Raw genomic sequence first — 26,779 nt, 5'->3', positions numbered from 1 at the left:
AAAGAATCATGATAAGAACGCAATAAACTTGAAGCAATATCGCAATACAATCTGCATGATGGTGACCGAAAAGAGGACTATTCATCACGGGTGGGTTTGTGGGGAAGATAAAACATTTTTGCAGATAAATTCTACCTCCAAAGGTAAGACATTCGCTACCGTATTTTCCCATTTAGCTCTGTGCACGTATTTCACTTAGGATAAGCTAATTAGGCGAAAGTTTAAATTAATTTTACTTTGCTGTTCGAGAGCCAAAAAACACCAAAAACCACTGATCAAACTGGACAGGTTGTAGCGAAGCGAGTACGGGATGTGTTTCGTGATAAAATTTAAATCTGTGCACTTTGACACTTTGCTAGAGTGCCATTCAATGGGGCACCGTGCATCCCTGCGGAGTGAAAAATTACTACCGGCAAAAAGTTTCTCGGGCATCGATTGGGCAGGACTCGGTGCACTTCATTTGAGGGCCGCAAAGTGCACTGATGCCAAGTGAAATACGCACGAATACTCATAAAAATGAAGATAAACCACAGCTCCGAAACGCATATGGAGTCAACGGAATAGCGCCATTGTCCTTGTGAATGGGATTATAAGTCTAAAATTTACACCTTCCGAATCCGGATGGCATTTTATTTGCATATAAATCGATCGAATTGAACATTAATGGGTTTTGAGGGTGTGCGAGTTACGCTCATATTCGCATTCGTTACATTTCTGCTGCAAATATGTATCTTTAAGTGATTCAAATGACCATATTTTAATAGGTTTATACAGTTAATGCAAGTCTTCTACTTAATGCTGCTTGCAAACCGTCGGATAACACGCAACATCCCTTCCGCTTGGGCGTTTGTCGAATCTCGCAATAGGGATATGATCTCGGACACACCGCCGGGCGGTGCTCCACTGCCACGCTTTGCCAGAATGGCCTGTACGGCTCCGGCACACGCACCGCGCTTACCCTCCCAGTACTCCGGGTTCGGATCCAGCTTCTCCAGTGTATCGAACGCCTTCGCAGCAATCCAAAACTCGCCGACCCGATAGCTGTCGTTCGCAATCAGCTGCAGCAGCGCGAACGCATCCGGCGTCGAGTCCTTCGTGAGGAAGATATTCCACGCTTGGTCCGCATGGCCCGCATGTACGTGACATTTGGCCAACACCATCGAGAACGTACTGTCCGTCTTGATGGTGATGTCGTGTATCTGGAGCAGTAGCTCTTCCGCCTCTTTGTAATACCCGGTAGCAGCCTTCGCTTGTGCGTAGTTGTAGTTGAACGTGTCGTCGTTTACGAAGTAGCTGCGGATCGAGTTAAGGTACACCAGCACCTCCTCGAACTGTCCGTACAGGAAAAATGCGGACGCCATGCTTTGCCGACCGGGGATGGTGTCACACTCGGACGCTGACCCACCGACGAGATGTAGACACTGTTGGGCGTTTTTCAGATGCTCCTTGGAGCCCGTTTCCTGACCGAGCGCGGCATGTACTACACCCTTCAGGATGTACTCCTGCGGTACCGTCGGTTGTACTTCCTTCATGAGATAGTGCGCTTCTTGAATCTCACCACGACGCAGATGGTGGATGGCAAGGTTCAGACGAGCCTCCGGTACGATGTCGATCAGCTGCGGCAAAACCTGCAGCGCACCTTCCCCATTCCGAAACACCACGAGATTGTGCCGGATTAAATCTGCCCCGAAAGTACCACTTTCGACGAGATGTTTTATCTCCTGTTCCGCTGCCCTTCCGTTAAACAGGCGGAACCGATTGCACGCCTTCAGATTGATGGCGATCGTACTGTCGGGGAATTGGTTGAGGTACAGATCGAGCACCTCCTGAGAGATATCGTAGTAGTCGAGTTTGTAGTAACAGATTGCAACGTACACGTTCAGCGCCAGCAGATCCTTGTTATCCAGCAGCACCCGTTTGTAGATATCGATCGCTTCCTGGTAGTGTGATCGAAGATAATGCATCCCGGCCAGGCTGAGCTGGTCTTCAACGACATCGCGCAGCGAACCGTGCAGCTCCATTAACCGATCCTCGTCACTCAGTTTGTGCGCGAGATGGAACAGCAGTCGTATCTTGAGCGGACTTTGCGGTAGTTCTTCCACCAATTTCTGAGCCTCATCGTACATGCCAAGGTAAAACATGCACACACAAATGTTGAGCGCTACATCGTTCAGTGTACCGTCCGCTGCGTAGATTTTTTCGTACAGCTGCAAGGCACGTTTGTACTCACCGATGTGAAAGTCGCAAAATCCCGTCCATAGTTGCTTGAGCTGTTCCGATACTTCGTCATAATCCTTGGAGCACTAAGAGAGATTGTTTACACAAACCAATTAATACCACACGCTGAATGCAGGGAAATAGATGAAGAGTTGTACCTGTAGGACAGTTTTCGCTCCGATGTAATCCCGCTTGAGAAGGAAATCTTCGAATGAAGGGATGGTAACGGTGCGCACTGTACCGGAACCGGCGGAATTACGGTTCCCTTTGGCCGATTCGGATTTTGTACGAGAAAGTATCTAGTAGGGTAGGATTGCTTGAAATTAGTTAAACAATTAACACAATGTCCAGATAAGATTTTCTTACCATATTGGTGGCTACGTATATTGTGACGGACCGGCAGCGTATTCTTTGTTTGTTTGTAATAGCGCGTTGTTATGGTTACGGCAGCATTGGTTGACGCAAGCGTGTTTAATATCGCCTTGTGCATATACACTTCGGATTGTCCTAAGTTTAGCAGTTTGGCGTTGGATCTAATTCACCAAAGTTTGTAAATTGAATCCTGAAAACCCTGTACAGCAAATACTGGACTGCAGTATCTGGACTGGACTGGACACATGTGTCTCTTTCCGCAGCATGGTCTGTGCCTGTAACACTTACAAACTCCTTTCAACGCAGAAGTTATTTTTAAACTCCCTCGGTCGAGTGTGCAGGAATCAATCAATTAACCCGATCTTTTCGACGATCGCATCAACACCTTCACTTCTTTTTCAATATCTTTGTATCGAATACCCTAAAGATATTCTTCTTCAGTGGCACTACAATTTCAAACTTGCTATTGCTGGTCCTCTTTTTCGTTTACTTTATTTACCCGTAGCTCTGTATCAAATCCAATTAGTCCTGCGTAGGGAATCGCAGAAACGAAAGAAATCCTACGGAATTTTTAACCTGGTCTACAGGGTTACTTACCACACAATATGTCGGAACTGAGATTGAAGTAGAATTGGTTATCCGCTTGTGGGCATTATATCAGGCAACAAGGGTGATTGAATACATTTGTGATTAAGAAGTATTTTCTATAGAAAAATATATTTGAAGAATTGTCTAATATAGCAGGTTTTCCAAACTTGTGATTCTGCAATGTATCCTACCACATCTTATGCTCAATTCTTTACTGCACGTTTCTAGCTATGAATCGGAATCGGAAACTATAAAGTTGGGTTCATTGAAAAAGTGAGCTTAATTAACTTTTGATTGCATCGTACAACTACTAAGCGAAAGGCATCGGACAGGGCTACCATCGGACGAACATCTTCAACGGTGTGTAAATCGTACAAATAGTCCTTAATCATTGGAAACTTTATTTAGAGAGTCAATGCCACAACCGATGATGATCGTGGAATTTAGAGAACAGGCGAACATGCGACGTTGACGATCCCTAGGCAGTTGAGGTAGATCTGCCATTTTGGCACACACAACCTAACCAGTTAAATTTCGGTAAATCCGCAGCATTATTCTGGGGAAATCATTCAAAGCACACATGCACACTAATTCGCCCGATAATCTATTGTTAGATTACCCTAGCGGAGAGAATCAATTGACATTGAAAAATAATAAACCACGAGCTATTTGGCGTACCAGATATACAGTGCGTGACGAAACCCAGATTGAAGCGATGGTTGGGATGAAGAATTATCACTGACAAAAAAACCAAAAGTTAGTCAATCTTCATTACAGGGTTTGGCAATAGATAGGATACGGCGTGCCCAACTTATGGAATCGCGCAAACGAATAAGACAAAGCGTACCATTGATAGGGAAACGCGAAACAGTTTATGGTATCGCGTGAAATAAATAGGGAATCGCGTGCACAATTTAGTGAATGCCAAATCGGCCGACCGGTATTGGAGCTGCGTATATATTACCCCGGTTGAAGAGTTGAAATTTAAAAACAAACATTTTAAATTAATGTTGCATGAAATATCGAATTTTGGAGGTAAAAAAAGGGATGTAAAATATTGTTTGATAACATTAGAGCATAAAATAATTGATTTTCACCGACAAACAACAACATTTAATAACATATACAACTAAAGCATTCAAAAATTTGAATTGGATCTTTCAAACATCGTATGTATACACAGGATTTCAAAACACGGGCATATGCTGTCGTTAGGTATAATTCACGGGTACTGAAAATATTTAATATTGGTCTAGCAAGCGAAGCGTCTAAAGTTAATCCAAGTGTGCAAAACAAGTACTTGTGTCCTGCGTTAAATTTTCTATTTAACACAAATCGTGCGTTCATTTTTGGTGTCGGTTAACATACTTGTAAAGGTACGTATTTGCGTACAGCGACTAAAAGATGCGAAATTTTAAAACGCTCTTGCATTATTGTGTGTTTCAGGCGCTAGGGTACAACAGGTATCATTTCCAACTCGCTTAATTGTTGTGACTAGCAAACTGCAAGCGGATAAAGTAAGTTAAAATACAGCTACGGACCGCAACAACCGAACTCTAACTTACATCGTTCTATTTACATCCTAACAGACATGAGCTCCAATCAAAGCTCTGAGCAAGTGCAAAATGCAGGCAGATCGGTTCAAACGCCCCGTCGACGAAAAACCACGAGCAACGAAGATAGAGAGCGTGTGGTAACGGCGTATGAGAACGGAGCAACGCATGCACATATTAGCCAAATGCTAAACATCAAACTGCAGACCGTTTATGGGATCATCAAAAAGTACCAAACAACATGGCAGATCGAAGCCAAGAAACGTGGTGGCAACAGGCAGAAAGTGTTGTCGCAGCAAGCTATAAGCGATGTTCGGAGTTGGATCGACGACGATTGTACGGTGACGCTGAAAACGCTCGCCGAAAAAGTATTGGAAGAACACGGGATACAAGTTTCGACTGCTACCATCGCGAGGGAAATAAAAGGTTTCAATTACTCCTTGAAGATGATTAAGCTGATCCCAGAACGGCGCAACACTCTGCCAACAATAGAAGATCGCAAATTATATGCTAGGCAGTTTTACGAAATAGCTCGGGAAATTCCGGACAATGGCCTAATCTACCTGGACGAAGTGGGGTTCAACGTCAGCATGCGCACGCTTAAAGGACGATCAGCGAGAGGAGCGGCGGCCACCATCACCGTCCCACAGCTAAGAACTCGGAACATATCCATCATATGTGCCATGAATCGTTACGGCGTGCTGCATTACACCACACATACGCGGTCCGTGAATAGAGACCTTTTCGTACAGTTCATTGAAGAACTAAAGCACACACTGCGTTCGAAAGGTATCCACAGAACCTATCTTGTGATGGATAACGTGGCTTTCCATAAAACAACTACCGTAAGAACCGCCATCGGAAACGATGAAGACAAACCTCTATATTTACCACCCTACTCACCTTTTCTTAACCCTATCGAAAATCTTTTCAGTCAATGGAAAAACTTTGTGAGACGAAAAAGTCCTGAAAATGAGGAACAATTGATGGAAGCGATCAGGAATGGCTCCAACCTAATAAGCGCACAGGATTGCGATGGCTACATCTCGAACATGTGGCAATACATGTCCCGGTGTTTGAGAGGAGAAGAAATTTTAGATTAAGTTTTAGATAATTGTTTAGGTAGTAAGATGCTAGATTTAATGTGTAAATAATTTAGTTAGTAAACTGACGACTCTTTTAAAGAGACGAAATGTGTTGATTTTATACTTTAGGCTTGTAGTGTATCAGCTCATTCAGCCATGCGCATATCACAGTTCTTCTTGATAAGTTGGTTCTTTAAAAATAATATTTAATGGTAAGGTAAAATTATGGTTACGGCCATGACTAACTAGTTAGGAAGAGGTAATGTCATCGTTGCAAAGGAAATAAATGGTTTCAATTTTTCCTTGAAAAGAGTTAAGCTGTTTCTAGAGCGTAGCAACATGAACATCACAACTGTGATATGCGCATGGCTGAATGAGCTGATACACTACAAGCCTAAAGTATAAAATCAACACATTTCGTCTCTTTAAAAGAGTCGTCAGTTTACTAACTAAATTATTTACACATTAAATCTAGCATCTTACTACCTAAACAATTATCTAAAACTTAATCTAAAATTTCTTCTCCTCTCAAACACCGGGACATGTATTGCCACATGTTCGAGATGTAGCCATCGCAATCCTGTGCGCTTATTAGGTTGGAGCCATTCCTGATCGCTTCCATCAATTGTTCCTCATTTTCAGGACTTTTTCGTCTCACAAAGTTTTTCCATTGACTGAAAAGATTTTCGATAGGGTTAAGAAAAGGTGAGTAGGGTGGTAAATATAGAGGTTTGTCTTCATCGTTTCCGATGGCGGTTCTTACGGTAGTTGTTTTATGGAAAGCCACGTTATCCATCACAAGATAGGTTCTGTGGATACCTTTCGAACGCAGTGTGTGCTTTAGTTCTTCAATGAACTGTACGAAAAGGTCTCTATTCACGGACCGCGTATGTGTGGTGTAATGCAGCACGCCGTAACGATTCATGGCACATATGATGGATATGTTCCGAGTTCTTAGCTGTGGGACGGTGATGGTGGCCGCCGCTCCTCTCGCTGATCGTCCTTTAAGCGTGCGCATGCTGACGTTGAACCCCACTTCGTCCAGGTAGATTAGGCCATTGTCCGGAATTTCCCGAGCTATTTCGTAAAACTGCCTAGCATATAATTTGCGATCTTCTATTGTTGGCAGAGTGTTGCGCCGTTCTGGGATCAGCTTAATCATCTTCAAGGAGTAATTGAAACCTTTTATTTCCCTCGCGATGGTAGTAGTCGAAACTTGTATCCCGTGTTCTTCCAATACTTTTTCGGCGAGCGTTTTCAGCGTCACCGTACAATCGTCGTCGATCCAACTCCGAACATCGCTTATAGCTTGCTGCGACAACACTTTCTGCCTGTTGCCACCACGTTTCTTGGCTTCGATCTGCCATGTTGTTTGGTACTTTTTGATGATCCCATAAACGGTCTGCAGTTTGATGTTTAGCATTTGGCTAATATGTGCATGCGTTGCTCCGTTCTCATACGCCGTTACCACACGCTCTCTATCTTCGTTGCTCGTGGTTTTTCGTCGACGGGGCGTTTGAACCGATCTGCCTGCATTTTGCACTTGCTCAGAGCTTTGATTGGAGCTCATGTCTGTTAGGATGTAAATAGAACGATGTAAGTTAGAGTTCGGTTGTTGCGGTCCGTAGCTGTATTTTAACTTACTTTATCCGCTTGCAGTTTGCTAGTCACAACAATTAAGCGAGTTGGAAATGATACCTGTTGTACCCTAGCGCCTGAAACACACAATAATGCAAGAGCGTTTTAAAATTTCGCATCTTTTAGTCGCTGTACGCAAATACGTACCTTTACAAGTATGTTAACCGACACCAAAAATGAACGCACGATTTGTGTTAAATAGAAAATTTAACGCAGGACACAAGTACTTGTTTTGCACACTTGGATTAACTTTAGACGCTTCGCTTGCTAGACCAATATTAAATATTTTCAGTACCCGTGAATTATACCTAACGACAGCATATGCCCGTGTTTTGAAATCCTGTGTATACATACGATGTTTGAAAGATCCAATTCAAATTTTTGAATGCTTTAGTTGTATATGTTATTAAATGTTGTTGTTTGTCGGTGAAAATCAATTATTTTATGCTCTAATGTTATCAAACAATATTTTACATCCCTTTTTTTACCTCCAAAATTCGATATTTCATGCAACATTAATTTAAAATGTTTGTTTTTAAATTTCAACTCTTCAACCGGGGTAATATATACGCAGCTCCAATACCGGTCGGCCGATTTGGCATTCACTAAATTGTGCACGCGATTCCCTATTTATTTCACGCGATACCATAAACTGTTTCGCGTTTCCCTATCAATGGTACGCTTTGTCTTATTCGTTTGCGCGATTCCATAAGTTGGGCACGCCGTATCCTATCTATTGCCAAACCCTGTATGTGACATGACAAAGAGAATCGATAATCCTTTTTCGTTTGACTTTTGATAAATTTGTCACACACGACCAGATTAATTGTAATCGCTCTAACGGACCATAACACGATTATGGCTTATTTAATTGCAGTGGCAGTTGATTGAAAAAGCACGAACAAAAAAAAAATGAATCGTTAAACTGATACTTGAAGCGTGCCTGTTGGACCGAAAAATCGTACATCGTAAATAGTGCATATTGGCAACCATGCGAAAGAGTTTTCCATCGCCAATCCTCAACATAAGATCTTTGGCTTATGAGGGATTATAGAATGGGATTAACAGAAGTAGTCGGTAAGAGGTCACCATTTGTAGGATTTTTTTTCGTTAGAACGATTTGGCTGTATCGACGCTTGTAGGATTTGTTCTGCTTCAGAATTCATTGTTCAGGGTCACATTGTTACACAACAATATTTCCCACACGACATTGGACGTTCATGTATGAAAAAAATGTATTGTGATAAATAATCCAATTCTTCTTTTCATTTACGACCATCACACGTCCGGGTATGGACATAAGCATGCGCTTTAAACGATACACACAGTCGTTAAACGTTGTTTGTGGGATACGATGACCATTATGGAAGGCAAAAGCAAAGGATAACCATTACGTCGAAACAGGTGGCTATTGGTAAACAGGATTGAACTTAATTTCTGTGCCTATAAAGCGACGATGAGTCGACTACGGCGGTGATGAGCCTCAGTGGACCGTTGCGAAGCGACGGTAATGTATCCGGTGGAATAATTTTCACACATTCATGTCCGGTTACCGGAAAGGGAGTTGGACCGATTGCATCGCACCCAACACCGAATTCCACCTCAAACGGTGGGGATTAGTTTGGGGCACTGCCTTAGTCGCTTTGTTACGGGCTTTGTGCATGGTGCATACCAGTGAGCTTCAGATTCGACATGACATCAAATATCTCAACTATTCTAACCCAACAACTGTTCTAGCATGAAGTCAAAGGGTTGGTTTATAGATTGGTGTTGGGAAAAATTTGGAGAAGTTCATTTTTGGATCCCGTCGACACGGGTCTCACGGACAAAGTCAGCAAGCTCACCCTCATTGATCCGAGATTGTCCGGCCGAGTTTGGACGAATTTTCCATGGAACCGTAGCATTTTGTAAACGATTCGGGGTGTGCTACACCGACCATCATTGCACGGAAAATGTTTATGGCACACACACACATACGGTGCTGGTGGGTGGAAAATTGGAGGAACTTTTTAAGCTAACACCATTACGTCGGTAGATGGCAGTGGAACTCCCATCCCAAATGATAGTGAGTGTAATTCAACCGAACGCTACCGGAAACAGCTGCTAGATAGGGTCCGGCTTAGGCGCTGCTGTGTTGTGTCGTCAGGACTCTAGCAAGGCTTAGGTTGTTGAGGTCATGTTTTCGGTCCTGACACTGACAGTTGTGGAACGGTTTTAATGCACATCCATGCTGCTCACGATACTAATAGGCGATGTAAATGCACACCCCATAAGCCTTGAATGCCCACACAAGCAGCAGGTTTTGATCTTGCGTTTTATTTTTTCTGACATACCCCGGATGTTGGCATTCCCACCCTTTTGGCGATCCCGTCCAGATTGGGATGTTACAAATTAAATGTTTACTCCGCACACATGCATGCACACTGTTTCACCATCAATTAGTCGACGCGACAAGAGGGGGAAGATTGTTTTGTTTTAATTGTTTATGCCTCCCAAAGTGTTCGGAGAAACTTTTTTTTGGTTTTCCGTTGGGAATGTTTTCCACACCCTCTTTTTTTGCACAGCTGGTGGCGGATGTTTTGATGCAGATCAATTTTTTTTTATTTCACCGATGATTCGGAATGCAAATAGACAACGGGCCTATAATCCAGGTCAACATCAATCCTGGGTGCGTGAAGTTGATAGAATATGGAACGTTGCCGTTTATGGTGCGTAAATGCACCGGCGAAAAATCAATTTTTAAGGATGAGGGAATAGATTGTTGCAGTAGCTTAATGGAATTGCGGAAAAGTATTGTGCAATGAAGGTTTCTTTTACATAGTCCACAGGCTGTCAAATGATATAACTTATTAGCAACTTTAAATTATATTCAGTATTCGTAGATTCAAATATTTATTTAACTCAATCACATTCAACGAAGAATACTTTATATAATATAAAAGAGCTGTATTTTGTATTAGGCAGAAGTGTTTTTGCTCGGTGTTAAATTATTTTCAATCAGATGAAAGGAACATACCATTTCAATCATCGATCGTAAATCAACACTGAGACATTTCGTTCAATTTTCTGCAAGTTGCATAAAGGTAAGCAATTTTCATACATATGCACATCCGTATGGTGCATACATATTCTCTACACCATCGCCGTTTCCTAAAAAGAGCAAGTGGTAATATTTGCCGGTTTTTATGGACCATCAAACAAACAATTTCATAGAAATGAACACACTTAGCGTAAGCGTTTGAACCCTTGTTGCGGGAAATTTTGCAACTGCACCCCACAACCGGATGAGACCAACTTTTGCCCCTTTGAGTTTTGGACGGCAGGCATTGAGCAAGTTCCAGAATGTGGCGCCCGGGTGACGAAAGTTTTAGACACATGTTTTGATCGGAATGAACGTGTGCTAAATTGATTTTTGAGCCACTTTTTACCGTGCAACGAATGTGAAATGTAGGGGTAATAATAAAATAATAAGTTAGCTTGGGATGTGGACGCACGCAATATATTTAATATCAAATATTGTTCCCCTGAAAGTATGCCATTTACATTAAGCATGTCTGATTTTCTTTATAAAGTAACCAGCGACATTTAATTGTCGATTGTTTATTTTAAATTTCGATGCAATCTACTGACAAGAAAAAGGTTAAATGAATTTGCTTTCAATTCAAATTTGCAAATCGTAATTGTTTACTAAATGCGAACAATTGCATCCTTCATCTTATCGACGATTGCATAAACAGCATTGTACTTGCTCCGTGCCAAATGTGTGTAGTGTTAACACACTCCATGTAAAAGAATGTGTGATAAAAATAACACTTGAGCAATTGTTCCTTTTTATGCAATGGCAAGAAAGTGCACAAACAGCGCTGGAACGAGGTCATAGGTCGTACTGGGTTGCGCATCTTGGTGGAAGTTTGGTCGTGATGCGTTACGTTGAACTTTGAATGCTTCACGGTCCCTCGCAGTGACAGAAAGGTGCGAGGCAATGTTTATGGATAGTGGTGTTGGCAATTTATGATCTGTTATCGTTTTAAACTTTACCCTTCAAACATTGACGTAACGCCACCAACGGCACTACATTTCCCTCCGAACATCTGCCGCCATTGCTTTGGTGAAAAACAATTCAAAAAAACCGAACGACCTCATTGATCATAGGTAAATGCGCGTGAAATACTTGTGAGCAAACCATAATTCTTAGCGTTTACTGGCGCTTCATTTACCGTGCGATCGAATTACATTCACCCCGACTCGTGTAATATAAACAAACACCCTTTAAAGCTTGTTTGTGATGACGCGAACGCGTACAGCATTGGTCTGGGGATGGTTTTTTTGTGCCGGTCTTTTGAAAAAACGGCGGGAAAACTGTTAAACTGCCGGCTTGTGTTACGTACCGTGAGTTCCGGGGAGCTCATTTTCCAGGCACTCACGGTGTCTGTGCCGAGAGCAGATGAGAGAGTGTCGTGAGTGTGCGGTAAAGCGAATTTATAAAATCTCGTTTCGGCATTGTTTTTGGGCGGTATAAAATGAAGAAATAGCTTTAATTTTAAAATACAACTAGTACCGAACAAGATTTAATGTAACCATGAAAAAATAAAAACAGTTTTCCGTTGGAGAAAATATTTTAAGCTCCGTTCAACAAGATCATAAAATGAGTGGACTGACCTACCATTAAACTGTGTAATAAACACCGGCCATGATGTAAATAAAGGCTTTCCGTTCGTGGTTGTTAGCATTGTGGTCGGATTCCATGATTGATCTGGGACTGTAAATTGGTTTGATCGTCATTGTAAATACGGTAGCTGGATGTTAGCTAATAACCCTCACCAAACGTTTCGTTCTGTTGCTATGGTAGCGGACTGTTAAAGGTTTTCCTACCACCAATCTGACTTGTGCAATCGGCATTCGGAGAAAGATTTATTTAGAGTTGGGTTTGACTATATTTTATTTATTTTGAACCTCTCAAAGTACACAATTGTAAAACGAGTGGGAAGAGATTTACTGCATTTGCTAACGTATGACAACACATTTACATCACAAAGAAGTAGTTTCCGGTATGGAGATGCGATTGTGAATGCATTTAAAAGTAAAGTGTTCGTGTCGGGGATTTTTTTTTGTCCTGCAGAATTCATCCTTTGATTCCAGAATCAAGCTAAATTTTCAGGTTTCCCAGTCAACAAATGAAGCAATAATATATATATTTTGGATGAACAACAAACACGATGAAATAATTATATAGCTTCCAGGCAAATTTATTCATAAAGAAACATTTGATGACGACAACGGACAGTTAATTTAATTCGAATGTAATTAATTCAAAAGCGGCTTCGAATCAATTAAAACTGAATGAAATTACAATTGGTACGTCGCACCAAGTCATGGCTGTTGACTTCTGGGCACCATGAGTCCAGTGGAGATCGAGTGCAAATTAATCACTGGAATCATTTGAAATGCAGACGAATTGCATGATTGTGTACTTCGCAGTGATTTACACCGCCCTGCCAGATGGTTTTTTTTCCACACCCAGCCCCGTGTAACCAGTGTGCAATAATACGAAACAATCAACCAAAGGCCTACGTCAAACGGTAACTTTCTAAACAACCATTCGTCAACGACGACAAACAGTTGATTTATGTAATCGAGTCGGACGCAAGACCTGTTTTGCAATTGCTAGCCTTTCTAGTGTGAATGACCATTTAGCATTGAAGGACGTTGGAATGAATGTCATAATGGTAGTGCCGTTGGTGCTGGTATATTTTACTTTGTTGGTTACAGTGTACTGTGTACTGGTTGTGGTTAATGCTGCAACTGTCATATAAGGGAGTTGGACAAACTCCCTTAGGTAAGATTTTCTTAATGCGACATAACTGAAAGGGTGGAATGTTGAATTTAATGGAAGATGCAAATCAATTAATACGGTTTTGTTGTTCGAGAAATTTGTTCACATAAATTGCTTTCAGTAAGATATACTAATTGATAGATTTAAATTCTTCTATTTCGAACATGTGCTTCACTTTTCAGCTTAAGCCGGATACATGGTGGACTGATGCTAGCCCACTAGAACGGTACCGTACAAGGTCACACGGTAAAGAAGTAATGGGATGAATAAAGAAACCCGTGCCGGAAAGTGTGAATGAAAGTCAATAAAAGTTCATTTGGGTCGTTGAAATCATTTCTCCGGGCTTCGTACATGCGGAGAATCTGAAATCGAAACTGTGATTGCAGTTTCATTCCCACTGCCAGCCGTAGAGTTCATATATGATGCAACAACTAGGGTGCAGCAAAGATGAGGGAAATTGCTCAAAACTGCACGCCGATCATACGGAACCCAAACCCCGTTCGGGTAGATTGCATGGGTGAATTATTATTCCGCCCTGACTGCATTGTTGGTTCCGGGGAATTGTTATTGGTTTCTGTGGAAATGGTTTCTTGATACTCCAGTTGGAACACTTCACGAACACAATACAAAGCTATTTGAAATATCGATACTAGTCATTTTAAAGTATTGTTATTGGTTATTGAATCTAGTTTCAACGGCTTTTATGAAGCATTCAAACCTTTCCCATATTCATTTGCTTGCTTATTAAACAGCTTTTACATTATTGAAAGTAAATTGAACGGGAAAATGTCTATTACATAATCTGAAACAAAAACACCAAGAGTTGAAACCATACATCGCGCCCTTTTGTGCTTTGAAATAAAGGAATCGAGTAAATACCGACCACCGAATGGGGAATTTGAAAACAGCGATCGGTTTGCAAAAGGCAGCGCTAAAACATTGTTGAGGTGTACGGAAAATGGTCAAATTCAATTAAAAGTTCCATTATATTCGTTACACTAGTTTGCAATCGGAACGATGTTTTGCCCTTGACAATCGGGCACGGGACTTGATTTTGCGAGAGCTGTAACAGGAATGCTAAAAGCACTGAAAAGTGCTGATCTGCTAAAGTCATTCGTTGAAACGATAGAAAAGTCTGTAGGATGATTTGTGGTATAATTGAATGTGGAATAATTATGTAGACATTCTAAGCATTCGAAATTTAATATGATTAAAACTATCATCATATTAAGTTTAAACTGATATCATCCTTTAAGTAGTAGATCATATAAATCAATGGAAACTTTATGAGATTCTCAATTTTACAAACAATCTGGCTAATGGGTAATTTGTGGTCTATAATTCCCACGCCGGTATGATAAAGGAACCACAGAACATAACCGCGAGTCAAACTGGAACATTCGATTGGTCATAATCGATGCTGACCCTTTGTCTGAGAATGCTGTCCAACGCTTTGGTGCTCTTCAGTTTATCGGTTAAATTTTGTTTTGTTCAAGGACAACATATTAAGGAAGAAAATGACGTTCCCTCGAGAGTACAAACCTTAACCACGGGAGAAACGATGTTGGATATTTCTTCACAAGCTTCCGACCGACCACTTTCGTTCGATTGTCACCCTGCGTTACAAAACGAAGTATCCGAAGGTCACACACTAACCATTCCGACAGATTAATCTGATGAACGAAGCTTTTCGGTAGGTTCTGGAACTGTCCGGCACCGTTCCGCAATGGAGACGCCCGGTGGTTTATGATTTACGCCTGCACGGTGGAATCAGGGATGAAATATATTGTGCCTGGCTGTATATCTCATTAGGCAATATTTATTACACGATGGTCCAGACCAACTATGTTTTATACGACAACGGGATACAGTGTACACAATTGTCTTCCTGCTTCACGGAGCAATCGGAATTTAATGTCCAATTCATGGTGAAATCTGGGGGTTTTCGAACTCAGGAGGCTCTGTTGCAACAAATCATAAGCCAAATAATTAGACGTAGACTGTGGGTTTTGGGAGTGCGTTTACATTATTAACATTTGTCCTAAAAAAGGTCGCTTCCACATGCGATCTTTTGATGCGTAAATCTCGAAATTCATGTTTTGTTGTGCTTTACAGTATAAATAAACATTGGTGTGTCAATAGGGATAGTTGTTTAGTGATTTCAACCGTACAATTCTACGTTCACCTTTCTCATTGAACACGTATGAAAATATTATTAAGACAGTTAAGGGGGATATTCATTTGAAGAATGCTTTTCCCTCTGAAGTAGATTTAAACGAATAGTGATTAACTTTCATTTTGACACAATTATACAATTTTTACGATAATTAACGATCGTATAGTTATGTTACGCATTGTATAAAACGTCATGATTTTACTTACTTTAGCAAAAAAATGTTTCAACTTCATACGCATGAATAGCTTTCTGCACTACAACCTAAAATGTTGTTATTGTTTTAAGCATTTTTATTTGTTTATAGAAAATAGATTGCTCATTAATCATTCAAACAACTTGCTACATTAAACAGTTGCAGTTTAATGAGAAGCGTTTCCATTTGGTGCATTTATGCAAAAATGCGCAAACGCGTTGTAATGTTGATTACGTCGAAATGTGTTTTGCCCTGGTATAATGAGAGCCGAACCGCTCCAAGTGATTGATTAAGTGCACGTCATCGTCCGCATCATCGTCGGCCACGGTCTCGGCCAGAACAACGCCAGGGCAACGGGATGGAGAACGATATTTACATAAATTGACCAACGTACGAACCCACCAGGGGCAAACCATAAAGCGGCCAGCAGTTTGCCTTTTGCTCCGCTGTACATTTTTCTTCCGACTGGTGAAAGCATTTGCTCGGTACGTTGATGAGCGTTCGTTGAGTTTTGCAAAGCGTCGTGTGAGTCAGACTGGTTTCGGTTGATTTCGGTACACGTACGTCCGGCAAGTAGATGAAGATTCACCGTCGATTGTTTATTATACGGTACTACTACATCGTGCACCACGGGAGAAAGCCTGAAACCATGCCAGCTAGTACAGAAAATGTGTGTGCCTCAATGTTTGGATAATACAACTATTCATCGTTGTTAATAGAGAGAACGAGAGAAAATGGAAGTACTTGTGCGCTACGGGGGGCAATATTCCAAGTATGTCTCATTAGACGGAGGTAAAGAATAAGTGGAATCACTTGAACAGAATGATGAACCAGGTGGGCTATCTAAGGGTAGTTCTATTTTCCTAAATAAAAAATAAACTCTTCAAGATAGCGTAGTCACCTCCAAAAAAAAAGAAAGTAAAATTGATTCGGCTCATAAAATAATTTAGCAAACTCTTTCAAACTATTGGTAAAAATGTTATTATTGGCTCTTGGCTTGATTACTAGTAGGATTGCCATTGGGTTTTAAAATATTGTCCTGTTCCAGGCTACGGTCAAGCAGAACTAAAGCTTACAATACAATAAAGACAGGAACATGTAACTAAACCACCAAGTGTTCCAGTGTTTCGATGCACGAAGCAAGAAGCTGTCCATTCCAATTTTGCTTGCTCGCCCACAGTTTGCGATTCTATTGGCAATCGTCCCACAGACTGAAGGAACCGAATCGCACGTGGCACATCGATGTGCATTAACCTCAAGGCCAATCCGAATGAACCAACCAAGCTACTCGGCTGACACATTCGTTTGTTGAAACAAACGCTTCGCTTTTCAAATTCGAATCTCGCCCGATCGTGTACTGCTGACCGTACTGGTGCATTAACGATAGGTTTACCACCTCATTGAACATTAGCCTTAACCCCTCGGGGCAACGGAAAGGCGATTCTAAGTCGAGTTGATTCTGTATCGGGAAAACAAAATTCACATTCTTTGGCAAAATTCTTCGCTGTCACGAGATTTTTGCTGTCGCGAAAACTTTCCTCATAAACATGCCACACGGTGGGCAATTTTTAGCTAAACCGTTTCATGTTGTAGCCTTCAGAAATCTGTCATGTTTTCTTAGTCCTCTTTTTCTTTGCAAGCCACCAACTCTGCGCTCGTTGTGCCTGCTCAGGACACACTGCCCATGGTGCTGTTTGGGCCAAAGTTTCCGGTCGACGTTTGCCTGCAGGGGCAAAGTTTTGAATGGGATTATTCTGAGTGGATGAAATGGCATGAATGATAAATTTAATCTAGAATGGAATGAACGCTTAGTACGGTGGGATGACTTTTTTTTTGCATCTTAAAAGCGCAGCACTACGATTTTCGTAGGTATTTACTTTTCAAATTGAGATTTTCCTCAATTCCTTCCTGAGACCCTTCAAATGTTGCATTGTTTGAAAAGCTGAGTTAATTGGAATAACACTGAAGGAAGTAATCTGAGCATTATATAGCTATTTGCTATTAGTGCCCAGCAACGTAAAACGTTCAGTTTGAAGTTCTTTTAGTTTTATTCGGTTTTTCAAACATAATTTCCTTGATCCAATATTTTAAAACTATTTAATTATGCTTCAGACTATTCTGCGTTAGAATAGTTGTAAGTATCCTTTGCAACAATTTACTTTATTTTATATGAAGCTACAAACGCAACTATACGGAATATGAAGGATAAAGGAATGATGGAGCTGGAATCCCACAACACAGACGAATCATAACACAGTGTATTTAGCTCATCAGAGGATCCAAAGACGCCTCTTCGTCCATTCCTGCAAAACTCAACTTTCAAGTTGCTCGAAAAAATTAAAGATCACGATCAATATTCAGTACTTTAGATCCACGGAATTTGAATCTGTTGATCCTATACTGAACCCATCCCAAAAATACTTCTTCTTCGCCTTGGCGTAACTGCTAGGCAACGGCATCGCAAAAGTAGCAAGTGTCTAAATAAAGTGATCCAATAAGTACAAGCCCCTACAAAACTTCAATATACTCTCCTCCTGTATCAATACATTTCTGGAGACGGATCTTCCAATCCGCACCAGACACCTTCGTAGGCTTCTCTCGGCCTCCTTTGACATTTCTAGCATTATTGCCAAGCCGGGAACCAAAAAGAAGTCAGAGGGAGATAGCAAGGGCTGTATGGATGTTGTGCAACCATGCAACCATGCACTAGCAACGCGATGTTTTACTTCCGCTCTGGTGCGATGTATTTCGATGTTTTATTGATTTTACTTCAGGACGATTAAGGTGCAGGACAGATGTATATTCCTTTTTTCAACGCTACGTTTGAAATGCATGCCGCTTCCATATTTAAATTCCACACTCTTACACATCATGCTGCGTTCATTGTTGAGGTCTCCGTCCGAACCAGATGTCAATTATCTGACCATTCACAAAGGTTGACGGTCTCTTATCTGTGGCAGCCAGGTTAACATGCACCGGAAATCTACAATACTACGACACAAGAACAACGACGGAAGGCCAACTTTACGGTTTATGGGTATGGTGTTGCCAAACGGAACGGCAATCCATACCTTGGCACGGTTGTAATCGGGTATGATGGGTTTGAAATGGTCGCTCCGTTCGATGGTGCCCGCCAGTGATAATGTAATTAAACGGATCCGTATGCGTGTTTGACAGATTATTGACCGCAGGGAGGGGGACGGCATTTGATCGGCACAGCTGCAAAAGGGTCTTCCAATCTTCCGTACCGTGGTGAGAACCTTCGATGACCGGTGACGTAAGGGGTTTCCAAAAGGCAGAAGGGCAGAGATATGTGACTTGCAATTGCAATCTGGAATTAAAATCAAATTAAATTTATACCATCACGGTGCGTCATGGGTGCGAACTGGGCATGGATGCGCGAACCGCTGTACCGAAATTCATCTCAGCGTGGTAGTTGTAATAATTTTACACCCCATAATAAATCACGGTCCATTCCATCAGCCATAAAGGGGTAAGTTAATTGCATTACTCTCGTTGCGGGGTTTTGCGTGTGAAAAGAAATGTGAAAACAATCATTTACTGTCACTGTTGATTAAAAACATGTAAAGAATGGTAATTCGGGCAAGTTCAAAATTATTGTGCACGCTGTTGTGCCAATTATTGTAAGGCTGCAGTAGCGAATCAAAAAAAAAAAAAAAACTATCCATAGGATCGAGCAAAACATAAACGCACATGGCGGTCTGGATATGTTTGTAAGCAGCCCCTTAATGTATGCACCATAACATTTCCCACCCCTAGAATGGCATGAATGTAAAAGAATCAATTTAACGCTTCGTTTGCATTTTTCCTTCCCATAGCTTCACTGCATGGACATCGCCACCGTATCAGATCGGGAGAAGCCATTTTCCAGACGGTTGATGGGATATGGTAAAGAAGTAACAAAAACCATCAGAAATCTGGAACACTAAAAACTTTCTGCATTTTAAAGCTCATTCACTGCAGCACAGTGCCCCAAGTCCTAGGTAACGGTGAAATTGGCTTTAAAGAAACATTTGACGCTAAATGGAAACTCGTGCCAACTCGACGCAGATGAGGTAGTATGAGGATTTAAATTTTTACGACTAACGATTACATTTTTGCTGCATTCCAGTAGGAAAAAAACGAAGAAATTTTAAATAGGCAAAGAAAAAAGCTTACCATTGACTTACCTTTTACCGTTACGGCGCGCTTGGTAAAAACGGTGAACATGGTGCTGAAGCTACTCCGCACGGTCCATTTTCGGCCAGGTTCATTACGGTAAAGGTTCGAGGCAAGAAGTTTTCCTTAACCGGTTACTTACAGGTGGTAGGTTTTGGTCAATTTTAGAAATTGTTTTACAACCATACGGACGGGTGGCAAATTTTAATTGAAATTTCTTCAGCGTGTGCTGACCAATGTGTGCTGGGTGAAAGTTTGATGAGATTCGCATGCAGCGAGTGTTGGTGGATGAAACACTTTAGAAATTTAAATCAACTATTTAATCTCGTGGAAATAGAAAGCTGGTCTTTAATTCAACAAACGTTTGAAATGAATATTAAATACTGGTACTAAACTCACATTTCAATATTTATTTCTTCCATAACTTTGAGCAAAAATAAAGATTATAATTAATCAATTTATATTGTATCTTGTATAATAAAGTTTCTAATGTTGATAAAGAAAGGATAGTAAATATTTTTAGTGATATAAAAAAACGGCCACACTTTCGTACACAAACACTCCCACGCACAAATCGTATACTCGTATAATCGTATAACAAACACACAAGGAGATAATTATGTTTTGATATCTCTTTCAGTGAATTAATCAGCTCCATCGTAATTCGCTTCATTTTCTACCCAGGTATTAATTTTTGACACATTTTCGTGGAAATTCTCGGCATTAGTGAGGTTTTTGGCCACATCTGCTGCCACCATGTCTTGCCTTCATGCTGGTCGTTTGCTTCTCTGCATCAGAAAGGCAAAGGCGGAAGTGAAAAAAAAAACAAAACACGCAGCTTTGTCTGACGATCGTAAAGCAAACTAAAGCACCATCCAAACAACTGAGCACGGTAGTGTATAGCATTACCGCCGGTACTTATACACCCGGGACTCATGCATGTTGGGTGGGGCACAGCTTTAAATTACGATATAATACGAGCACGATGCTTACGGTCACTGGCAACTTGAATAAAGCACTTTGTTTCCGGCTGCGGTGCCGAGCTTCAGTCGGTGGTTTACCGTTTTACCAAGGCGAAAAGAAATCATCTGATCTGTGTCCCTGTTATTCCCAGCATGCGTGTGTCTGTATGTGTGTGTATCTGTCTGGTTTGTCAGGAGTCTGCAGACACAACCGCAAGACGACGACCGCATGGTTGAACATTTTTATGCTTTTATTTTCATACCGTCGGTCGGTGTCGGTTCGTACGAAATCGGTATGGTTTTTCTTTTATTTATTGACAGGAACAAGCAATGCTTTATGGATTTAAATTTTTTTAAATCAGTTTGCGTTATGAGGAAGTGATAAAAATATCGATATCGAAATAGATTAACATTAATTTTGCAACAAATTTAATACAACGGAATGGTTGTTAAATGATTGTCTTTAATGTGCCTTTAAAACTAAAACTCAACTACCATGCAACACATTTCAATATACCTTTGTCTCGGTTATTTAACGAAAAGCATTGATTTCGAATGATACCGAAGTCAGTTCGTGTGTAACTTCCTGTTTTGTTGAACACGATCGACACCGCCCGGATTTTACTTTGGCTGGCGCCGTCAGGACAGACGGTGTACCTCTTCTCGTTGTTATGCGCCGAACGTCGGGACAAGCTGTGTTTCCGCGTGCACTGGAAGTGATGATTTGAGACCAAATTTTTATATTCAACCATATTTCATCTTTCGCGCAACGATACGCACGGGAATCGTGCTGCGAAGCGCGTAAGTGGAAATAGATTAGAAGTGGGCGAACGCCACTTTCGCGACCATTTTCTGATATTGCAGCTGAAAGCTTGTCCGTGTTGGGACGACGTGTTGCGGAATTTTCTGGGCGGAACAGTGTCTCGCTAAACAGTTTGCGAAAATCGCCAACCTGCTTCGCAAGAGTCAGTTCGAACTGGATTTCTTATTGGGGAAGTATGTGATGTTACGTTTTTTTTTATCATGAAGGTTTTTTGCTTCATGCATATTTATAATGTAATGTCGCTGGCGCAGCTCTCGGAAGCATCTTCAATGAGGAAGCTACTCCGATGAAAGTGAGCTGAATGAAACTTTGTGTGTGTGTGTGTGTGTACTAGTATGAAAAGAAGGTATGACAGAATTTGTAAAAAAAGAAATGAATAATACTAGTAGTTTAAATTGGTGGTGCAATGGTAGCGGCGCCGATCTTTACACGACAAGACCGATCTGAAGTCCCAACCGGACCAATCCCACGTACGCAGAAAACACTATCCAACTACGGGTTAAAATAAAGTCAGAGAAACCCGGTAATAGTGTTAAGCCTAGACCTCTTGAAGTTGTTCCTACCAACAAAGAAAATGATTTCAAAAATGAGCATTTCAAATCACTTGAACATTCTACACATTCTAAAGATTCTGAACAATGATGTCATTTCATTTTTCTTATTTGTTTTTCTTTTGCTTAAGAAGCATAACAGTAGGCATCTTGGATCACCGTTAATTTCCGTAGCTGGCTAAAGGAAAAAAATGATGGATGTTTTCAACGCCTTAAAGTATGCAATCCATACATACATTCATTCTTTTTCATATTTGATCCGATGGAAGCGCCTGGTGGTTCACTGGAAGCAACAAAAGTCTCCAGACTTTGGCAACGGTACGAATCAAATCCAGAATTGCCATTTCTTAAGTATTTTTTTTTTAAGAAGAATTGTTGTAATTAAGAATAAAGGAGTGAAATAGCGTTGAAACTGTTAAAATTGTTTGATTGAGTCATGTAAATAAGCAAAAAAAAAATTGCTCATTTTAAAGGGTTTTGTTACTCATGAAGTTTTATCACTATCCAAGAACCGATAAATTGAATGGTAAATGATATCTGGTTTATTAACTTCTGCCTGAGAGTATACCATCCTTACACAAAATCTTTCATATTCAAGTTTGATGGAGGCGCCCGGTAGTTTAGCGATAGTAGCATCATTTTCACACGGCAAGAACGGTAACAAATTTAAGAATCTATGAACGGATGTAGTTTAGTAGTTAGACCGTCTTAGGTTGATGCGTTAAAAAACTAATTTTCATGTTTGATGATTAGGGATACTATTTGGTACAGCTTATAGTTATCACCCTTCTAGGGATTGTTGACGATTAAAAAGCTTTGATCGCTTTCAGACATGATTAAATTCTTCTTCATACAATGCACTGGGGAAACCGTTAGTGACCCTAACCATTTGTCACCGCTGTTGTCCATCGGTGGGATGCGAGTAATCAGTACAGCCTATTAATTAAATTCAAACCCCACAAGCGAAACAAAATCATTAAAATAAAAACTATCATCAAATTATGTTCCAATTGGATGATGGTGGTTAACGGCAGCAGCAAGCGTCACACGTCGATTATCGTTTATAATCGTTTATATAAATACCTCTGGGAGGCACAGCCACACCACGATGCGATGAGCCTGAACGGTCGGAAGCCAAACAGAGTGCGACAAATGGTTTCATTATCAACAAACGTCCCATTGAGCAGGTGGCATTTAGCCTTCTTTGCCCCCAACGTGAAAGAGAGCAGCTGTGTGTTTTTGAAGCTAGAGGTCGATAGATAGCGAGAGAGAGAGAGAGGATGATTGTTTTTTTTTTTATCATCATGATTAAATGCGACAAATTAGATGTGTCCCGGAAGGCACGCGGCACGGTTTATTCACGCCATTAATCACCGAACAGAATGTTGGGTGAAATATTTTCATCCGCCCTGATGCACCCAGATTGTTCCTTTTTTTTTTTTGAATACGTTTTCAACAAGGCTGACCCAGTTGATGCTGCTTGACGCAAACAAATGCACCCGACAGAACTGGGCCATTTTGATTTCCATCTGTAGTGGATCGGCCGGAACGTAGCGGTAACCGGATTTAGAAGCTAAAACGCTCCCATTACCACCTGTTAAAAGCCAGCGGGATCATCCCCACTTTGGAGAATTTGCAGTTTGAGGTTGAAACTACTAACGGTGGGTGAAAATTTATCTGCCAACAGTCTTTTACTGCTCGGGCAAAATTTATTACTACCGTCATCATCATTATCAAGCGCATCATCATCTGGTTTATGTCGAGTGCATTATGGAAGCACAGTATGAAATCGGTGGCAACGTACCTTTCCACACGTACGCTTCCGTGTACGAATCGTGCACGGTACTGATTTGGTACGGAGATTAGAGGCGATAGTTATGGTTAATACTTTATGTCGTAATTTAGTGCTGTTGGAATTGGTGAAATACGGTAGTGCGAGTGTTGTGCAGCGCGGAAATCGAGGCACCGTAAGCAGCTTAATTATTGTGTATTATTTTAATGCTTCTCACACTAGTTGGTTTTGGTGGGTGGGTTGTAAAATAAATGCTGAACCGGGTGCTAATTCGTTCATAAGAGACATTCACGTGCCCGATTACCTAAGTAGGATGGTGGGGGCATATGTGTAATAGTTGATTTATACGTGCTGAAAGCAATCCTGAATTAACATTTTATTTGTTTGATGTCCTACGGAATGGAGCTCATGGCTTACCCGGAAAGTATCACACTAAGGGGCACTTATTGTCTGGAATTTTGATCCAATAACTTAATAAACGCTTATGCATATGTTTTAGAAGTATTCAGCAATGATAATATAATTATAATTAGTATAAACCGAAACTAAACATTACATCCACATTGAGTTAAATTAACTTTAAAAACTCTAATAGAAGATCAATCTTAGATTGAACTGAGTCGTATAAAAGTTGACGAGGAGCTAGACCGTTGAATCGAGATCAAAACCTTTGTCGGTTCTAGCAATGTTTCCATAAACTTAGCTAAAATATGTTAAATTAGATATTTTAGTTTAATAATTGTACATTCATAATTATATGTTTTATTGTTTTCTGTTGCTCTTATGCAGCATGTTTAAAGGCACTATAAGTTAAAATAAACCCACTTCATGGATTTTCCTTTGTTTTTAGATGTACAATCCGTTATTGGTCATCGGACCTAAGTGGCCTAACGTCCAAATAAATAAAATTTATTCGGAAAATTTAGACCTAGATAGTAAACTTAAACTAAAACACTACAGTGTAACTTGTAACTAACACTACAGTATAGGTGTGCATCAATTTATTGCAATTGTTTAATGTAAAACGTTTATTGCGATTGGAAGATGCTGGAACAGTCGATTTATTTATTTTAAAACAAATAACAGAGCAGTTTGATGAGTGAAGTTGAAGCTACTACTTAAAGGGATTGATTTTGTATGCTCATAGAAAGCCATTCAACTCCTCGCTGTATGTTTGTTGAGAGATTTGATTAAAATTTTGATGTGAAACATGTAAATTTGGTATAGAGTTATGTGTTGTTAATTTTCGGTTTTTAGTTGTTAGCTCCTCTGAGAGAGAATTTATTAGAAAGTTTTATAAAAAGATTTTATATAACTAAAACGGTGTATTTAATATTGAAATAAAGTATGCTTCGATCCGTTGCGGTTGCTCGACGAAACAAGACTGCTAGCTTTGCATCTAGGAGTTGCTCCCGTTGATCACCTTTCCCACGGTACCATGCTGCGTGATGACATTCCTAGAGCATCAGGTAACATGCTGATGCTCTGAAGTCACGTTTCACAACACGGGACCAGGGTGTCGGATGCAACACACCATGCGTAGCATAACTATAAAGTGATTAAAATAATTATTTGTTAAATATTACATTACTTCAATAAAAAAATTGAATAACAAATTTTCCCGGGTTTTTAAAATTCTAACTTCAAGCGACTATATAACATCCCATAATATTATTTTTGATTATCTTTTAACACGTTCAGTGCCGCGTCATACAAATTTGGGAGATGCCTTATGGAAATCACCTTGAACGATTTTGACACGACGCTGAACGTGTTAAAGCTATAAAACCTCTATTCCGATGATATAACTCAGCCATAATTGAGGCACCTAGCGTAACCTAAATTTCTTAAAAACAAACAAATTTAAAACAACCAAGCCTAATTAACCGTGTAAAATAGAATAATTTCATTTGAAAAGCATAATAACACCACGCGCCTGCTAAATAACTTTCCAGTTCTCTCACCGGCATGCGTGGCAGGAACTCACGCTGAAGTAGCGAATGAGTGCCGACATGTTTTCAAACGATACGCCATTCAAACGGGGCGAAGCATGAGCACGCAAACAACAGTCTGGCGCGTCGTCTGCAAACGCAGCTGAGTTTCAGTGCTTCCGTGACCGTGGTAAAGAATTGACCATTTTATTCGGCACCTCCGTACGGAGCGGAGTTTTGTCGACTCGTGCGGATTTGCTGTACATTGCCAGTGCACATCTACCACAAGTGTCGGCGTTTCCATGGATACGGTCGGAAGTGATTCGCAAGGATCCGCCAGTCAAACAGGGAAACGCGACCGAACGGGAAGGCAGTGTAAAAAGTGCATTCCGTGTGTTTGTATAGTGTTACTCTACACATGCTGTTCGCTAGTGTGTTAAACAAAATATGCCTTCCATGTTCCCTGTATCGGTACAACATTTTCCCGGTAGTGTGTAGCGAGTGTAGTGTCTTTTCCCCTAGTGCAATCGCGTGTAAATGTTTGCTACCTTTTCTCCAATGTTTCCTGCTGAAAAGTTTTGTGCAAATAGTATCGTTGTTGAATATAAATATGAATGCTGTTTTATCGTTCCTAGTTACCTCGTAACATTACAAAACCATTGTAGTCTCGGGAGGATCCTTAGGTCACTCCCTCGTCTTTCTCTCTCTCTCTTCTCTTCTACCCACCCTTACCAATGGTGTGAAAACTATAAGCCGCGTATCTTAATGTCCAGTTTCGTCCCACTACCGTAAAACTTGCACCATCGGTAGCGAGTTTTTCGGACCATCTTCATACACGTTCAACCATCCCTTCCTGGAACCACCATCCGTATCGAACATGGTCGAA

The 26,779-nt window shown here is 40.8% G+C and overlaps 1 protein-coding gene across 1 annotated transcript; it reads right to left on the bottom strand.

Moving 5' to 3' along the window:
- Positions 1–788: 788 nt before the first annotated feature.
- Positions 789–26,772, bottom strand: LOC128310258 (intraflagellar transport protein 56). The gene is made up of 5 exons (XM_053046860.1): positions 26,681–26,772; positions 23,975–24,015; positions 7,056–7,387; positions 2,376–2,516; positions 789–2,303 (listed from the first exon to the last, which is right to left on the bottom strand). Exons 1-5 carry the CDS (start codon positions 26,770–26,772, stop codon positions 789–791), a joined length of 2,121 nt encoding a protein of 706 aa, XP_052902820.1.
- Between the last annotated feature and the right edge of the window lie 7 nt (positions 26,773–26,779).

This window comes from Anopheles moucheti, chromosome 2, assembly GCF_943734755.1.
Source record: "Anopheles moucheti chromosome 2, idAnoMoucSN_F20_07, whole genome shotgun sequence".
Classification (NCBI taxonomy): domain Eukaryota; kingdom Metazoa; phylum Arthropoda; class Insecta; order Diptera; family Culicidae; genus Anopheles; species Anopheles moucheti.
The sequence above is the reverse complement of the archived record's forward strand: the minus strand, read 5'-3'. Positions and strand labels throughout refer to the sequence as shown.

Coding starts and splice junctions, on each gene's coding strand:
- LOC128310258 (XM_053046860.1), bottom strand. CDS start 26,772: ATGTTCGATACGGATGGTGGTTCCAGGAAGGGATGGTTGAACGTGTAT. Junction 7,388..23,974: donor GGAAGCGTACGTGTGGAAAG/GTACGTTGCCAC, acceptor ACATCCTAACAG/ACATGAGCTCCAATCAAAGC. Junction 2,304..2,375: donor GAGCGAAAACTGTCCTACAG/GTACAACTCTTC, acceptor AATCTCTCTTAG/TGCTCCAAGGATTATGACGA.